At 40.4% G+C, this 15,360-nt stretch overlaps 1 protein-coding gene across 1 annotated transcript in view; it reads left to right on the top strand.

Annotated features, from left to right (window-relative positions):
* FMN2 (formin 2) overlaps nt 1-14,509 on the top strand; it is a 227,185-nt gene extending 212,676 nt beyond the window's left edge. The window contains exons 18-19 of the mRNA XM_024754888.1: nt 11,637-11,718; nt 13,018-14,509. Of these exons, the coding sequence (XP_024610656.1) occupies nt 11,637-11,718; nt 13,018-13,044 (109 nt within the window). The 3' untranslated portion in view covers nt 13,045-14,509. The remainder of the gene's footprint in view (nt 1-11,636; nt 11,719-13,017) is intronic.
* Nucleotides 14,510-15,360: the final 851 nt, after the last annotated feature.

Genomic DNA, 15,360 nt, shown 5'->3' with positions numbered 1-15,360 from the left:
AATGTTGTGTTAATTTCTGCTGTATAGCAAGTGATTCAGTTTTACATATATACATTTTTTTGATATTCTTTTTCATTATGGTTTATCACAGGATATTGAATATAGTTCCCTGTGCTATACAGTAGGCCATTGTTGATTATCCATTCTCTATATAATAGTTTTCCTCTGCTAATCCCAACTTCCCAGTCCTTCCCTCCCCTACCACCCACTTGGCAACCAGAAGCCTGTCCTCTATGTCTGTGAGTCTGTTTCTGTTTCATAGATAAGTTCATTTGTCATATGTTAGATTCCACATATAAGTGATATCATATGGTATTTGTCTTTCTGACTTATTTCACTTAGTATGATAATCTCGAGGTCCATCCTTGTTGCTGCAAATGGCATTATTTCATTCTTTTTTATGGCTGAGTAATATTCCATTGTATATATGTACCACATCTTTATCCATTCATCTGTTGATGGACGTTTAGGTTGTTTCCATGTCTTGGCTATTGTAAATAGTGCTGCTATGAACATAAGGGTGCATACATCTTTTTAAACTGTAGTTTTGTCAAGATATATGCCCAGGAGTAGGATTGCTGGATCATATAGTAACTCTGTTTTTAATTCTTTGAGGACCCTCCATACTGTTTTACATAGTGGCTGCACCAACTTATGCTTGCTCTTTTTGAACGTTGTCTTATATGAAGCCCAGGAGCATTTTATTTTACTTTATTTCATTCCATTTTGATTTATTTTGCTTTTGTTTCCTGAGTAAGATCGGTAATAAAACGCTTAAGATCCCTGATACCTCGAATGTCTTTCTAAGTTTGAAAACTTTAATCAGCTTCATCTGTCATTTTATCTTGTTGAGGGATATTGACATTCTCTAGATAATCCTTCAGCTTTTTCCCCATCGTCCCCTATAGCCCTGGCCATGCTCCACCCCCAGCTGATTACAAAGGTCACCCCTTCCTTTAGGAACAGCAGTTATGCTGTCACCTGTGTGTCACACTCTGTTCTAGATAAAGTGTTCCTGCCCTCACGTCCCCGATCTCATTGATGTCTCTGGAGAAAGGCTGATATGTCTCCTTATAAACCACTCCCTTGAATGACTTAAAGCTTGATGCTGAGCTGTACAGAGTCCTGTTTGGGTAGCCATGCCTCAGAGAGGATGTGGCCACTCTGCATTTACTAAAAGGGCATATGGTCCTCCCAGCGTGAGCTGCACCTGCCTTGTGTTGTCTGGAGTTCTCTGAAGGTCCCCTGTGCCAGTGCTCAGTCAGGAGGGAGGCACTCTCTGTCCTCTGGGAACTTTGGGCAGAGGGAAAAGAGGGCTGGAGGAGGTGCTGGCGGTGCATGTAAGCCTGCCGGGCAGCGCTCTCTGAGAAGCAACGGATAAGCCGGGACTTGAAGGAAGTGATGGAAGAAACCAGGGGATTTCGAGATGGAACATTCCAGGCAGAGCGGCAAGTGCAAAGCCCTGGGGGGAGGCTGCAGTGGCTGGAACAGAGTGAGCAGGAGGAGAAAGGTAGAAGACGGCTGGGCTGTAGAGAGAGGTGCTGGGGCAGATTGTGGAGCCTGGTGGACCAGGTCAGTGAGACTTCCAGAAGGAGGCCATAAAGCAGAGCTGCTGGTGCTTGCAGGAGTGGGAGGAGAATCGACCTTTGGATTTGGGAACTTGGGGGAAGCAGAGACATCACAAGAGCAGGCGCCGTCAGGTGGTCCGTGACAGACACCTGGTTAGATGGGCGCAGAGGATGTGGAGAAGGGGATGATGGGCAGTACATGTAAAGGGTGGCAGAGAAGGAAGGTCTCGCTGGAGGGGGCGGGGGATAAGAGATATTTTATATTTGATGGGGGGATGAACAGCATATTTTTAACCTGATAAGGAATCATCCAGTAGAGGAAAATATTGCGTGTTTTTGTTCTCCCTTCATATGTGTGTTTCCCTGATGCATTCCTGTGTTGTATCGCCCACATCTCTCTCTTGCAAGACTCTAAACCATTATGATATTAATAGCTCTGTTGTACTCTTTTTTGAGTTTTACAGGGAAGAAACATGATAAATTCACTATAAACTAATCCCTATGTCTAATAGCCCTTGAGTTCCTGCCCCATCAAAAAAAGGTTTTTCTAAAAGAATAGGATCCAGGTTATTCACCCACATCCCCCTTGGTATTGGATTGTCAAAAGAAAAACCATAGTGTGAGTACCAAGAGAACTTAAATTTATATCTCACTAGCTATAATCAAATGCTTTTCTGAACCATATGCAAAAGAAAAAAAAAAGGAATTGCTGAAATTAAGAAAATATCTTAACACAGGTGGAAATAGTAAAAGGATGTTTGCACAAAAAATGTCAAATGTAGTAAACAACACTGGTCTCCTGTAATAAAAGAGGTACTTTGCTGTCAAATGTGATTTTATAATAGTTTTGGCCATCATGTATGATAGAAGTTCATTTTATTTACTATCATGAATTTGTGAGACCAGGAGCTGTCATTTTAACCATTTTGTTGAGGAAATGTAAAACATCCTCAATACCTACAGAAAGAACATGGTCATGTTACGGGACTTAGATAAAGGGCACATCAGCTGAGCTACTTTTGTAAATTCCATGTAAATCTGGGTCTAATGTAGAATTAAAATAGTCTCTACTACAAGAGCCATGAGAAAAAGAAACCCTTTTTTTTTAAATGAGCGATTTTTAATTAACAGTGAAAACTATGTTATCAGAGCTTTAAAATCCTAACATGTTTATGAATACAAATATTACTATTTTCAGTAACGGTTAAAAGCTTATCATCTAAGCATTTTTAAACGTTCTAAATGGCACCTTCTAGATTTCTCAACTTTTTCTGATACCACGGTAAATTCCTTGTGGGAAGAACATGAGAAAATGATACTCTGGTTTGACAGAATATAATTCATGGTCTTTATTTACACAGTGGAGTGTGAACCTTACTGTTTAATCATCTAGTCACTAAGGTAAATGCATCTCCCATCTTCAGCAGCACAGCTTGTCAGCATTTCCAACATTTGTCAGAGACTCTAACCACCTACTGACTGCTGTTCAGTTGAGACCATTGGGATCTGAGATAGTGGGGGAAATGTGCTCACTGTCCTTCTGGGTTTCTCAGAGTTGTAGCCCTCTATCAGGTTAGATCACCAAAAAGCAAGGGCACAACACACTCCCAAGTGTGTGCTGAATCCCCTTTCCTCAGAAACACCTTCCTTGAGTTAAAACTTAAAATTTAGTTGCTGTTTATATTGAGGATTTGTGTTTAGAAAGAAAAAAGCCATTAGAAAATTTCTCTGTCTTCTGTATTTTTAGATTTTTACTGACTACAGTTCACATCCCTTATGTAGAGAGCCACTGTCAAGAATTCCTCCTAGAAATTAGAATCAAGAAAATGTGGTGGTAGTTTTTTCTCCGGATGATCTTGCATGCTTTCCTTTTTCAAAGATGAACACTACAGCCCACTGTGTTTCCATTAATACTTTTCCTTGAATAGGGTTCAGAATTCGTCCAGTTAGAGTGCTTCTCCTCAGGAGCTAGTAAAATACATGCACCCACTTTCCCAAATAGTTTCTCTTTCAAAAACCATTTTAACCTGCCACGTTTTATATGTTCAGAGTTTTAGAAAATTCAGTCTTTTAAAATGAAATGCTTCTAAATAAACAGAAATAAAAATAAATATAATAAATATAAATTAATATAATGAATGTAAATATATAAATACATGATAAGTATAAATACATAAATGTAAATAACTATGTACATATGTATAACTAGAGGAAGATTTTGGTGGCCGTGTTTTTCATCATCCCATGCCTTGCCTTTTGAGGAGGCCACACAGATCGATGCTTATTACACCTAGAGCTGAGGAGGTGTTGTCTGTGTCTGTCTGGATCTGCAACGCTGGTTTCTGACCCTAAGCGAGTAATGTGACCATTTTAAGTTTCAGTTTCTTCACTGTAAAAGTTGAGTAACAGCAGTACCTACCTCATGGGGTTATTCTGAGATGTGTGTGTGTGATTTTTTGTTTTGTTTGCCTTGAAGTGAGAGCCCAGCCGGAGAACCCAGCTGTGTCCTCCGGACCCATCTTTCCTCACCTACAGCCTTTCCAAACCTAGGGGGAAACATTTCTTCCTATAGTAGCTCATCCATGAGTTACAATGGCCTATATTTGTAGAACATTAGACAGTTATCAAAGAGATGCCGACTGTAAAGAATTCATTTGACTGCTTGAATGTTATCTTCTGAATGAATGATTCCTCTCTTTTGACCCACCTCTACTCCGAAGCGTGGTCCAGGGGCGGGGGTCCCCAGGCTGGTCCCCGAGGCGTGGTCTTCAGGCGGGGGTCCCCAAGCCAGTCTCTGAGGCACCATCCCCAGGCGGGGCTCCCCAGGCCAGTCCTTGGGCGGGGGTCGTGTAAAGCGTGGCCGCCTTGAGTCGCTGCAGCTGTGCGCTCGCTGGTACTAACTGCGCCATCAGCCCTGGAGGCGCGGAGGCAGTTTTCTCTGAAAGAGAGAGTATGAGCGATGAAATTCAGAAATTAGACTCAAATTCAGAAATACATGCCTGACGAAACTTCAGTTCTTTTCCATTGCAGTGATAAGGAGCGCTGTGGTTGATGGTTTCCACTATATTTTCAGGGGGTTTGGGGTGGTGGTGGTGAGCATCTTCGTCATAAAGGAGGGCAGGCCGAGATGGAGTCGAGTCCACAGGGCGTCTACACCTGCTTCCGGCTCTACTGGAGCCACATGCCGACTCCCACCCAGCCTCCGTCCAGAGCCCCTCCCCTCTCTTTTGGATTAGAATGGTTTCTCTGGGCTTAGTAGGCAGCTGTGGGGACTCCTCTGAGCTGGGCGGGGGAGTGGTCTGCTCTCAGCAGGTCGGCGGAGACCTATCTCCGCGAGGGGACCCCACGCCCCTGCCCCGGCGGGCAGTGAACCCGGCCGCCCTACACTCACTTAGGCCAGATTGTTACTGCTCAGTGGCAGGAGTGGCTCCCTTCTCATTCCATTGAATGACGGTAGCATACCTGTTTTCTTAATGAGGGTGAGGCCGCCGGGTGTTTGCTCTATAAAGTAGATACAGATTACTCGGCCTGCGGGCCACAGGGAGGTGTGGTTTCTCTTCTCTGTGTCTGTGTCACTGTTGCATCTCACAAACTGTCTTTACACTGAATCACATTGAACTTTTTGTATGTTTGCCTTACAATAAATGGGTCTGGGGCTTGGGAAGGAAAGTGCAGAGAAATATACATTTTTATTAGGAGAGAAATCAGAAACCACTATTTAGAATAACCTTTAGTATAAATGTATCCAGTTGTATTAAGGACAAAATTATTATTGGAATTTAAACTAGTTTCTTTTTTTAAATTGAAGTATAGTTGACTTACATTATGTTAGTTTCAGTTGTACAACATAGTGATTCAGTATTTTTATAGATTATGCTGTTTCAAGAAATTCTATGATAAAAAAATATTTTTCATTTTGTCACCTACCTTTGTCTTCTCTGTGATATAAACCTTAAAAATATTCTCAGTCTCCTGGACTCAAATTTTCTATGCTTAATAACTTCTAAGCTTAATATCTTAAAGCCAGAGGAAGCTGCTACAACTGAAAATTTTTGAATGTAGGGAGTAAAGATCTATATAGATGTATTGAAATTTATTTAGCTTCTTTATAGGTTACATTTACAACTTTATTTTTTAGAAGATAAATTTAGTATAAGAGTTTTCTTGAAATTTTCAGCTTAGAGATGTTATGTTTTCCTCTGGCCATTTTTGCCCAGACAACAGTTTCAATGGAGGACTCATCTCATAGTCACATTGCTCACACTCCTTATCCTGTATTCTCTGTAGCATCACAAAATCTGTCATTACTGACTAATGGTGTCACACTTCTCTACCTTGATAAGCTTGAATTTCAGGTTTCACATTCATTCCAGTCTCACTTGACATCTTCCCAAACAAGCTGCTGAATGGGCAGGTTGGGTTGTGCGGTGTCTTAGGATCTTCTCACCAGACACTCTGAGTGCTGTCGCTGGCTGTCGCTGTCGTGTCCTGCCCGACTGTGAGTCAGACTCCTGGCTGCCCTAACCTTCCAGACCCAGCTGTGAGAGGTGGAGGGCGGTGTGTGGGGGAGAAGCCCTGGCAGCTGACAGGACTGCCTCCAGGCCCAGGTGTAGCTGGGACTGAACTCAGAGCATTATTGCTCTAATTTGAGGCTCATTTAGATGAGCTTAGTTGTCTGGTTTTCCCCTCTAGAGAAGACAGGAATTTTTTAAAGAAGAGAGAGGATCTACGTAAGGCAGATATGCTAGCACCGTGAGGAGTGATCACAACGTGCCATCTTAGGAACAGACAGGATTTAAAACTGGCTGTGAGGTCAAGTCCAATAGAGCACAGTGTGACGTCAGAGTGGGTGAGCTGCTATCTACGCCTTCGGGACCTTGAGGGAGGCCTGAGTCCGCACATCACAACAGTGATGAAGGTGGCATCAAGTAAATGTTAAATATTTCCATCTGTTTAAGAAAGAGAAAAGTTTCATTTCTTCAAAAAGTCTATTCAAAATTGGTTATACAAAGATTGGTCCTTCTAGGGAGTGAGTTTCCACTTACTGGGAATCACCCATTCATTTATCTAACTCTTTCTGACCCATTGCCAGGACAAAAATTAAGAACAAAAAATATTTGTTCAAATTGGTCACCTACTCTGTTTTCCAAACCTGATTCCATCTGTTTTTTGGTTTTTTCCCATGATTAATTTCTCCCTTAAAAGATCAAGGAGCGCCTCATATTATTTTATTACTTTTGGTCCTTCATTTGAGGGATAAGTTCATAGTTTTGAAAAGTATTCAGCACATTGTTGTGTCTGAAGTTTTATGGACAATAAAAGATATGACACCAAAATTTAACATAAACGTCAAATTTCATGGCCATACTATTTGTATCCTTCTGTTCTGTCTACCTTTCCTGTTTTCTAGTCTCTGCTTTCTGTGTTGTTTTTTTTCCAAAACCACTAAACGTGATGAGAGAAGAGTTTTCCATATCACATTATTTGTTTTTGTTCATATTTTCTTTGTTGTCTAGATTTCTGGTTAGAAGTTGCAGTTGTTATAATTAGCCTACCAAAGATGTCATCTGAAAATTTTTTACTTCCCTTTTTAGTTATCTAATAAGGTAAAAATCTATTTTTTTGTGTGTGTGTGTTTATTTTATTGAAGTATAGTTGACTTACAATGTTAATTTCTGCTGTACAGCAAAGTGACTCAGTTATACATACATATATATTTTTATATTCTTTTCCATTATAGTTTATCATAGGATATTGAATATTGTTCCCTGTACTATACAATAGGACCTTGTTGTTTACTCATCCTATATATAATAGTTTGCATCTGCTAATCCCAAACTTCTAAGCCGTCTCTTCCTCAGCCCCCTCCTAATTGGCAGCCACAAGTCTGTTTTTTATGTCTGTGAGTCTGTTTCTGTTTTGTAGATAAGTTCATTTGTGTCATATGTTAGATTCCACATATAAGTGATATCATATGGTATTTGTCTTTCTGACTCTGCTTAGTATGATAATCTCTAGGTCCATCCTTGTTGCTGCAAATGGCATTATTTCATTCTTTTTATGGTTAAGTAATACTCCATTGCATATATATATAACATCTTCTTTATCCATTCATCTGTTGATGGGCGTTTAGGTTGTTTCCATGTCTTGGCTATTGTGAATAGTGCTGCTATGAACGTTGGGGTGCATGTATCTTTTTGAATTATAGTTTTGTCCGGATACATGCCCATGAGTGGGATTGCTGGATCATACGATAACTCTATTTTTAGTTTTTTGAGGAACCTCCAGACTGTTTCCTGTAGTGGCTGCCCCAATTTACATTCCCACCAACAGTGGGAGGGTTCCCTTTTCTCCGCACCTCCGCCAGCATTTGTTATTTGTATACTTTTTGAGGATGGCCATTCTGAATGGTATGAGGTGGTACCTCATTGTAATTTTGATTTGCATTTCTCTAATAATTAGCAATGTTGATCATCTTTTCATGTGCCTATTGGCCATCTGTATGTCTTCTTTGAAGAAATGTCTTGATCTTCTGCCCAGTTTTCAGTTGGGTTGTTTGGTTTTTTATTACTGAGTTGTGTGAGCTGTTCGTATATTGGAAATTAAGCCCTTGTCAGTTGCATCATTTGCAAATATTTTCTCCCAGCCAGTAGGTTGTCTTTTCATTTTGTTTATGGTTTCCTTTGCAGTACAAAAGTTTGTAAGTTTGATCAGGTCCCATTATTTTTGCTTTTATTTCTGTTGCCTTGGGAGACTGACTAATAGAGTCAAATCTTGATTAACGAATGCCCTGGCAGTCCCTTTTGTGTGAATGCAGCCACATTAAAAAAAAATCATCTTCGTGAATCATGCACAAGAGCTATGAATCCATACGCCAATCACAGACCCCTCCTAACTGGAGGTTAAACTCAAGTGCAGGCCAAGGACTGTCCCCTTCAGCCAAGACCTGACTTCCTCCTTCCTCATGTGACTGCTTTCTCTTTATAAATGAAGTACTATCCCTCTTTTCACTCCCCTCCTCCTTTCCAAATAAGACGTGTAGGTCATTTTTGTTATTTGAAAAGTTATCACCACTGTGCCTTTTCACTTAATATCTAGTTATGAAAGGAACATCTTTTTCCTACTCAGTTCAGGAAATTTTAGCACTCATTGAATGAGGGGCGAGGCAGGAGGGAAGAGAGTTACTCAAGGGCCCTGCACTTGGAGCCGAGAACTCCTCCTGACCCCCAGAGGGAGGCCCAAGTAGGAGGGCACTCGGGGGCACTCTCCCTTCCGGCTCACCTCATTATTTTTCCTCTTATTTCTGCCAACTCTGGCGGCAAGCTCACCTCCAGGGACACGTTCTTTTTTCCTGCCTAAAGTGTGGGGAAAATGTCAGAGTTTTGTTGAAATAAAATTGGACTTTGGAAGAAGCAGCATTTGCTAGGAGACTTAGGATGGGTGGGCCCCAAGGGGACTGCAGGGAGCCCATTCCTGTGGTTTGCGGTCGTGACCTGGAGGTTCACGGCGTTGCCTTGAGGGGGAGGGAGCGCCGGGGTCCTGGGGTGCCGCGTGGGGAACCACCAGCTTGGTTCCGGGGCGCAGCTTCTCCCGGTGTCGCCCACGGGCGCCCACATCAGATCAGATTCTCCCAGTGCTGCTTCTGAGCGCGTCCTGGCAGGGGTCGGGTACGGTGGGGGAACAGAGACACCTGGCCCAGAACAGACACGTGGGGTCCCGGGAGCTGCGTTTTATCTGATTCTCCGTGATTCCTCTGCTCCTGACCTTGAGCGACCGCTTGGGAGCCATGTGCGCGGCTGGGGTCTGGGGACGCAGGGACCACTCGCTCCCGTCGGATAGGGAAGCAGCGGGACGGGGGAGCTCTGGCCTCGGTGGCGGGTCCCAGGCAGCAGGGTCACCGCGGCGCCCCCAGGTTACTCTGTACAAGTCCTCTCCCCTCACCCTCAGCCCCATTTCCCCTTCCAAGAAAAGTATGGAAAATTAAGATTTCTCTTTGAAACGAAGCTCAACTGTCGACCTGCTTCCGAAGAATTTCAGGAACCCCACCCGCCAACCCCAGGGTCCCCTCGGGGCATAGCCCCCCAACCCGGCGCTGGACTCCGAGCGCCCCAGCCTCTGTGCGCACGGGCCTCTCCCCTGACAGACGCCAGGCTTAAGTGCTCTTAGCCCGGTGCCCAGTCACTGCGAGGGCTCCCTGACCACTCTCTCTAGCTCTCCTTGTGTCTGCTGTGGGAATGGCTGGACTTGTTTTTGTGTAAAATTTAATATGTTTGTATTAGACTCAGCTTCCTGTGATACTTAGAAAAAACTTTTAAGAACAAAATAAGTAAGATAGTGAGAAAATTAAGATGCTTTGGTGATTTATAAACTTGTGAAGTAGATTTATTTTAAATGTCACAAAACGCTTTAAAAAGCTCCAAGCAAATTTAAAAGGGGATCTACTGGATTTTTGCTAACTGCTAAAAAAAAAATGTTTTCCTTAATTTCTTGTCCAAATATTTCAACTTATATTAACTGGTAGTTATTTCAGAGGAAGATGGGAACTCTGCAATCCCTAGTTTGTTATACTGTGTTTGTATTCAAATGTTTGGAGAAAAGATTAAAGGCAAACTTATGGCTTGGGAAGAAAGTAGTAGAAGTGGTAACAATGGATTGTCTTCTAAACTGTCATCATTTTCTGGAATTACTGACATTAGCAACTCAGCAGGCATTTTACATCCAAAAGGATTTATTTTGATCTGCCACACTTTACTGTGAGCTGCAACAGTAACCTCATAGCTGCTGTACTCCATGATTTGTTCCCTTCTGTTGTTTAAAAACAGGGGTTCTTTCAACTGCATAAGAGATGAATTCTACCATTAGAACTTTTACCATCAGGCTCAAGAAGTATATTTAAAACTAATTTCTTTCAGGAACCAGGTTTCAAGATCTAAGTCTTTTATTAAGATAAGTCACGGCCTTTTCAGTTTCTCCAGAAATACTCTATTTTTAATTCCCGAGGAAAACCACAGTAATAAAAACAAATTAACCTAATAGGTTATTTTCTTTCTTATGGCACCTATTTTATTAATAGAATTCCAGTTTACAGATTTCTTACTATTTGTTTAGTTAAAGCAACCATTGGTAACATTTTACAGTATTTTATAAAGAACTTTTTTTTATATATAAATATGTCTGTTTATAAAGTCATGGACTGATTTTTTTTTAAACATCCTTATAGGAGTATAATTGCATTACTATAAAGAACTTTTAAAGTAAAACTTTTTGGACCTTTGCAGCAGCTCTGTGTGATATTCTTAGTGATGCTGTTCTGCATTATCGAGCACTTGTCCTTCCTAAGGGACACAGAGGGCAGAGCGAGCAGATGTTACCCAGCATCAGACAGCAGAGCCAGACTTGCTGCACAGCCTCCCTCCCCATGACGTCCTCTTTTAACTGTTCCTCTGGTAAACTCAATACTGTTTTCCCTTGGAGCGTGTGTTTAAAAAGAAATCCTAGACGCGTTCAAACATTACTGCTCACTCTCTATTTTCTGCTTTTGAATGACTCATTCCCATGCTTAATGAAGCTCAATTTTTTAAAAAACACCACAAGTATTCATTGCACAGACTTCCATGCCTGGGGAAACACAATGTGGAAACTGAACCTAAGACCGTTTTAAATAAACATATGAGTTTTTATATGGTACTGCTTATTTAATTATTTAATGCTTCTGATTTATGTAATAGTGCCAGCCCCATTTATGTAATGGAGCCAAGCTCAGCACCCTCACCTGAAAATGAAGGATATTTCTTTACTTTACTTCTGAATGTAAGACTCCATTAGTATAGGATAAAGTGTAGCCTAAAAATATAAATGTGCTGTATTCTATTCCATTCCACATCCTTTGATTCCAAGTTAAGAACCACTGGGTGAATTCGCCTCTAGCTCTAACATTCTGTTTTTAAATCAAATGTCAGGTGACATTGTGGTATGTGGTATTTTTCTCTAATAAATCAACTGCTATAGGTGGATTGTAGTTAGCTTTCTAAATCTTTGTTTAAATTGTGTGTTTTCTCCCCCACCCAGAGTAAAAGAAGCTGAAGAGGTATGTAGGCAGAAAAAGGGAAAATCACTTTATAAAATAAAACCAAGACATGACTCTGGAATTGTAAGTATTTATTCTGTTTTTTTAACCTGTGATTTTCTTTGGCTTTTAAGCACTCTTTTCTCAATATATACAAATTCATCTAATAATATTTTAATTATTTTCCTCTTAAGTTTGAACAAATAATGAGCCTCTGACTTGAAGAATCTCCTTTTCCTTCTGCCTTTAATCAGGCCCCAAAGGCTAAAAGAATCTCAGCATTCAGCATTCAAAGACTAACAATTAAGATAAATCCACTGAGGGGGTGCACGTATGTGTGTGGGGTTGCTGGCAGAGTTGGGGGCCATCGTTCACTTTCCTCATCATACATGGGTCACAGCACAGCTGTTGTAATTGGATGAGCACCCTTGGGATCTAACACATGAAATGCCAGGTGTAGTGTTGTCCTTTGCTGGGACCAGGGCTCAGGCTCTGCGGAGTCGGCTGCCCAGCAGCCGTCAGCCCACAGCCCGAGTGTAACAAGCCAAGGTGTTCCCTCTTTGTCCGCTCTCCCCTTCAAAATAAAACGCCAAGTTGTGCCCCCAGAGAGGGAAGGGTGGTGGAAATGACGAGTTTTCCCTTGTGGTACTGTCAGTGTTTAGTTGAGTGTTCGAGGGGTTGTCATTTGACCCCACAGAGTAAGTAAATGATGATGTTTTAGGCCTTAAAATAGGAGCAGTTTGAATTGATCTAGTCTCACATAGTCTAAATGGAAGATATTCAAATAACCCAAATTGGAATACCGTTAAACAGCTTTATTTAGAAAAAAGTTAGAAATTATATTTTCATTTAAAAGATATTTTCCTTTCAGTTTCTCTGTATCAAAATCTTATGTAACAACAAGTATTTTATTATGGTTTGGTTTATGTTCTGTCTTTTTGATGAAAGTACAATCTTAAAGTACATGTATAGAATGAGCAGGAAGTTATTTATTAACCACAATTATGGAATTATAAGGATAGAAGAGAGTTAAATCACATTAACCATGAGATGAAGCCTCGATTCAATTTTCATATTTATGTATTTGCACACATAAATATGAGAAAATGAAAAAGGTGACCTGGTATTCTTTCATGTCGATTAGAAGCTAAATTTTCAAAACTTTTTTCCTCAAAAACATTCAGTGATTTGTCTTAGTGAAAATTCTAAAAGATAAAACAGATTCTACTTCTATTTTATTCCTTTATCACCTTGTGTATCTTTAACCTTTTTTCAAAGAATTTGATCCAAATGAAAAGACCTTGTTTGGGCTATTCTAAATGCCATACATTTTTAAAGTTCTCCCTTCTAACTATAACTCTTCCCTGGTGCATTTATTTTCAGAAAGCGAAAATAAGCATGAAAACCTGAACAAAGAAAAGCAGAAAGAAAATGAGTCCCTGCAGCCACTTCCACAGAATTCAGCCGACCTAGGGCAGGAAGGAAACTCATCATCTTGATCACTTTTCTTCTTGGCCTCTTGCATAATCTTTGTGTTTTCCAGACAGTTCACTGATTGTTGAATTCTACTGTATATTTAAAAAAAAGAAAAGAAAAAAAGCAAAAGCAGTAGGCCAGTGGAGAATGTGACACCTTTTCTTTTTGTAAAAGCTTATGGTATTTTACCGATAGACCAAAACAGCATGTGTAAGAGGCAGTATCTGCATTAATTCTGAACATGCTAAACAGTAACCTTCAATTTAATGATGTGCAAATAGCCCTGTCACAGTGAAACACGTTCCGTTCTACTGACGACCAGTACTCCACATCACTGCATTTAGAGTTATGGTTAAAATGTTATTTCTAGTGAATTGTTTGTATCAGTTTCACGTCTACATATAAATTTTCTATTTTGAAATTGAAGTACCATTTATATATGTCATAGTCAAGCCTTTCCCAGCTCTTGGGTTGGTCTCTGTAACTATATATTTGTGAAAGAAGATTTTCATTTTTTTTACTCATCATATAATGAATAGAAAAGAATATAGCAAAAGGAAAACCCTTCCTATAAATCATTTAAAATAGGCAGGAATCAGAAATGAGGGTGTTTATCAACTATGTCCTTTGGGACCTTACATAAAGCCAATCTGCAGCAAAGGTCAATTAAACCAAAGCTGTGCCTCTCTGTACTTTTACCATTGCCCTTCACAAAGAAAATGACACAATACTTTTAAGGAATTTAAATAAATGATGCTCATAAAATTGCCAAGCATGACTAACTGGTGGCAAAAAAAAGAGTAACTTTTAGATGGATTGGCATCTACCTAGAACTTGTTACTTAAACCCAGCTGCCTGAGTATTGTGACCTGATTGGGGTTGTCTTTATGTGTTATGGCAGTTGATTAAAAACTATGAAATGAGTATGCAAGGATTTATGATCTAAAGGCACCTAGGAAAAGATTTTATTTTAGATTGAGAGGAAAAAAGTAAATCTTCCACTCTCTATGAAAGTATTTTAAAATCAGCTCCTGGTGCGTTGTGATGGTTTTGTCTAACATTAATAGAAATTTTAAAAAATTCTTTTAATGATATGTTTTGGGGTACAGCTGTGAATAAAGGGGAAAATGTGTTGCTAATGTAAACCAATTATAGAATCAACTTAAAAGAAACTCTGAATCATAACTATGTTTGTTTTTATGTAGAGTACGGTCCTTAGCTTTCAGTCTGCAGTCGACATGCACAGACACAGTAGTAGCTATCGGGTTGCTGTTCTGCTGTTCTCCCGTCTCCTTCGGCCCCTCCATGTGTACATGACTTTCTTCAATGATATAATAGGGCATTTAACAGAGATCGCTATGTGCAATACTGTATTTAGTGTTTCTATTTTAATTTTTCTAGGATGTTAATTTATATGAAAATAAAATGAATAATAAAAGAGTTCTGTGCCTATTGTGTATGTATCACCTAAAGATACTTGCAAAATACTTACCATGAGGGTGGAATTAAGTTAGATCGTCTATGTCTGAAGATCCTTTTTAATTATTATTAATTTTTAAAAAATAAATCTATTTTACTTATTTTTATTTTTGGCTTGTTGGGTCTTCGTTGCTGCGCACGGGCTTTCTCTAGTTGCGGTGAGCGGGGCTACTCTTCGTTGTGGTGCACAGGCTTCTCATTGTGGGTGCTTCTCTTGTTGCAGAGCATGGGCTCTAGGCGCACGGGCTTCAGTAGTTGTGGCACATGGTCTCAGTAGTTGTGGCTTGCAGGCTTTAGAGCACAGACTCAGTAGTTGTGGCAGACATGGCATGTGGGATATTCCCAGGCCAGGACTCATGTTCCCTGCATTGGCAGGCGGATTCTTAACCACTACGCCACCAGGGAAGCCCCCTATTATTAATTTTTATTGGAGTATGGTTGCTTTACAATGTTGTGTTAGCCTCCACTGCACACACAAAAAAATGAAACAGCCATACACATAAAGATATCCCCTCCCTTTTGGACTTCCCTCCCATTTAAGTTACCACAGTGCATTAGGTAGAGTTCCCTGTGCTATAGAATATGTTCCCATCAGTTGTCTATTTTATGCATACTATCAATAATGTATATGTATCAATCCCAGTCTCCCAACTCTTCCCACCCCACCCCTTTCCCCCTTGGTATCCATGCATTTGTTCTCTACATCTGTGTCTCTTTCTGCTTTGCAAATAAGATCATCTATACCATTTTTCTAGATTCTACAGATGTGTT

The sequence above is a fragment of the Neophocaena asiaeorientalis genome, unplaced genomic scaffold (genome assembly GCF_003031525.2).
Source record: "Neophocaena asiaeorientalis asiaeorientalis breed wild unplaced genomic scaffold, Neophocaena_asiaeorientalis_V1.1 scaffold509, whole genome shotgun sequence".
NCBI classification, from domain to species: domain Eukaryota; kingdom Metazoa; phylum Chordata; class Mammalia; order Artiodactyla; family Phocoenidae; genus Neophocaena; species Neophocaena asiaeorientalis.
The sequence above is the reverse complement of the archived record's forward strand: the minus strand, read 5'-3'. Positions and strand labels throughout refer to the sequence as shown.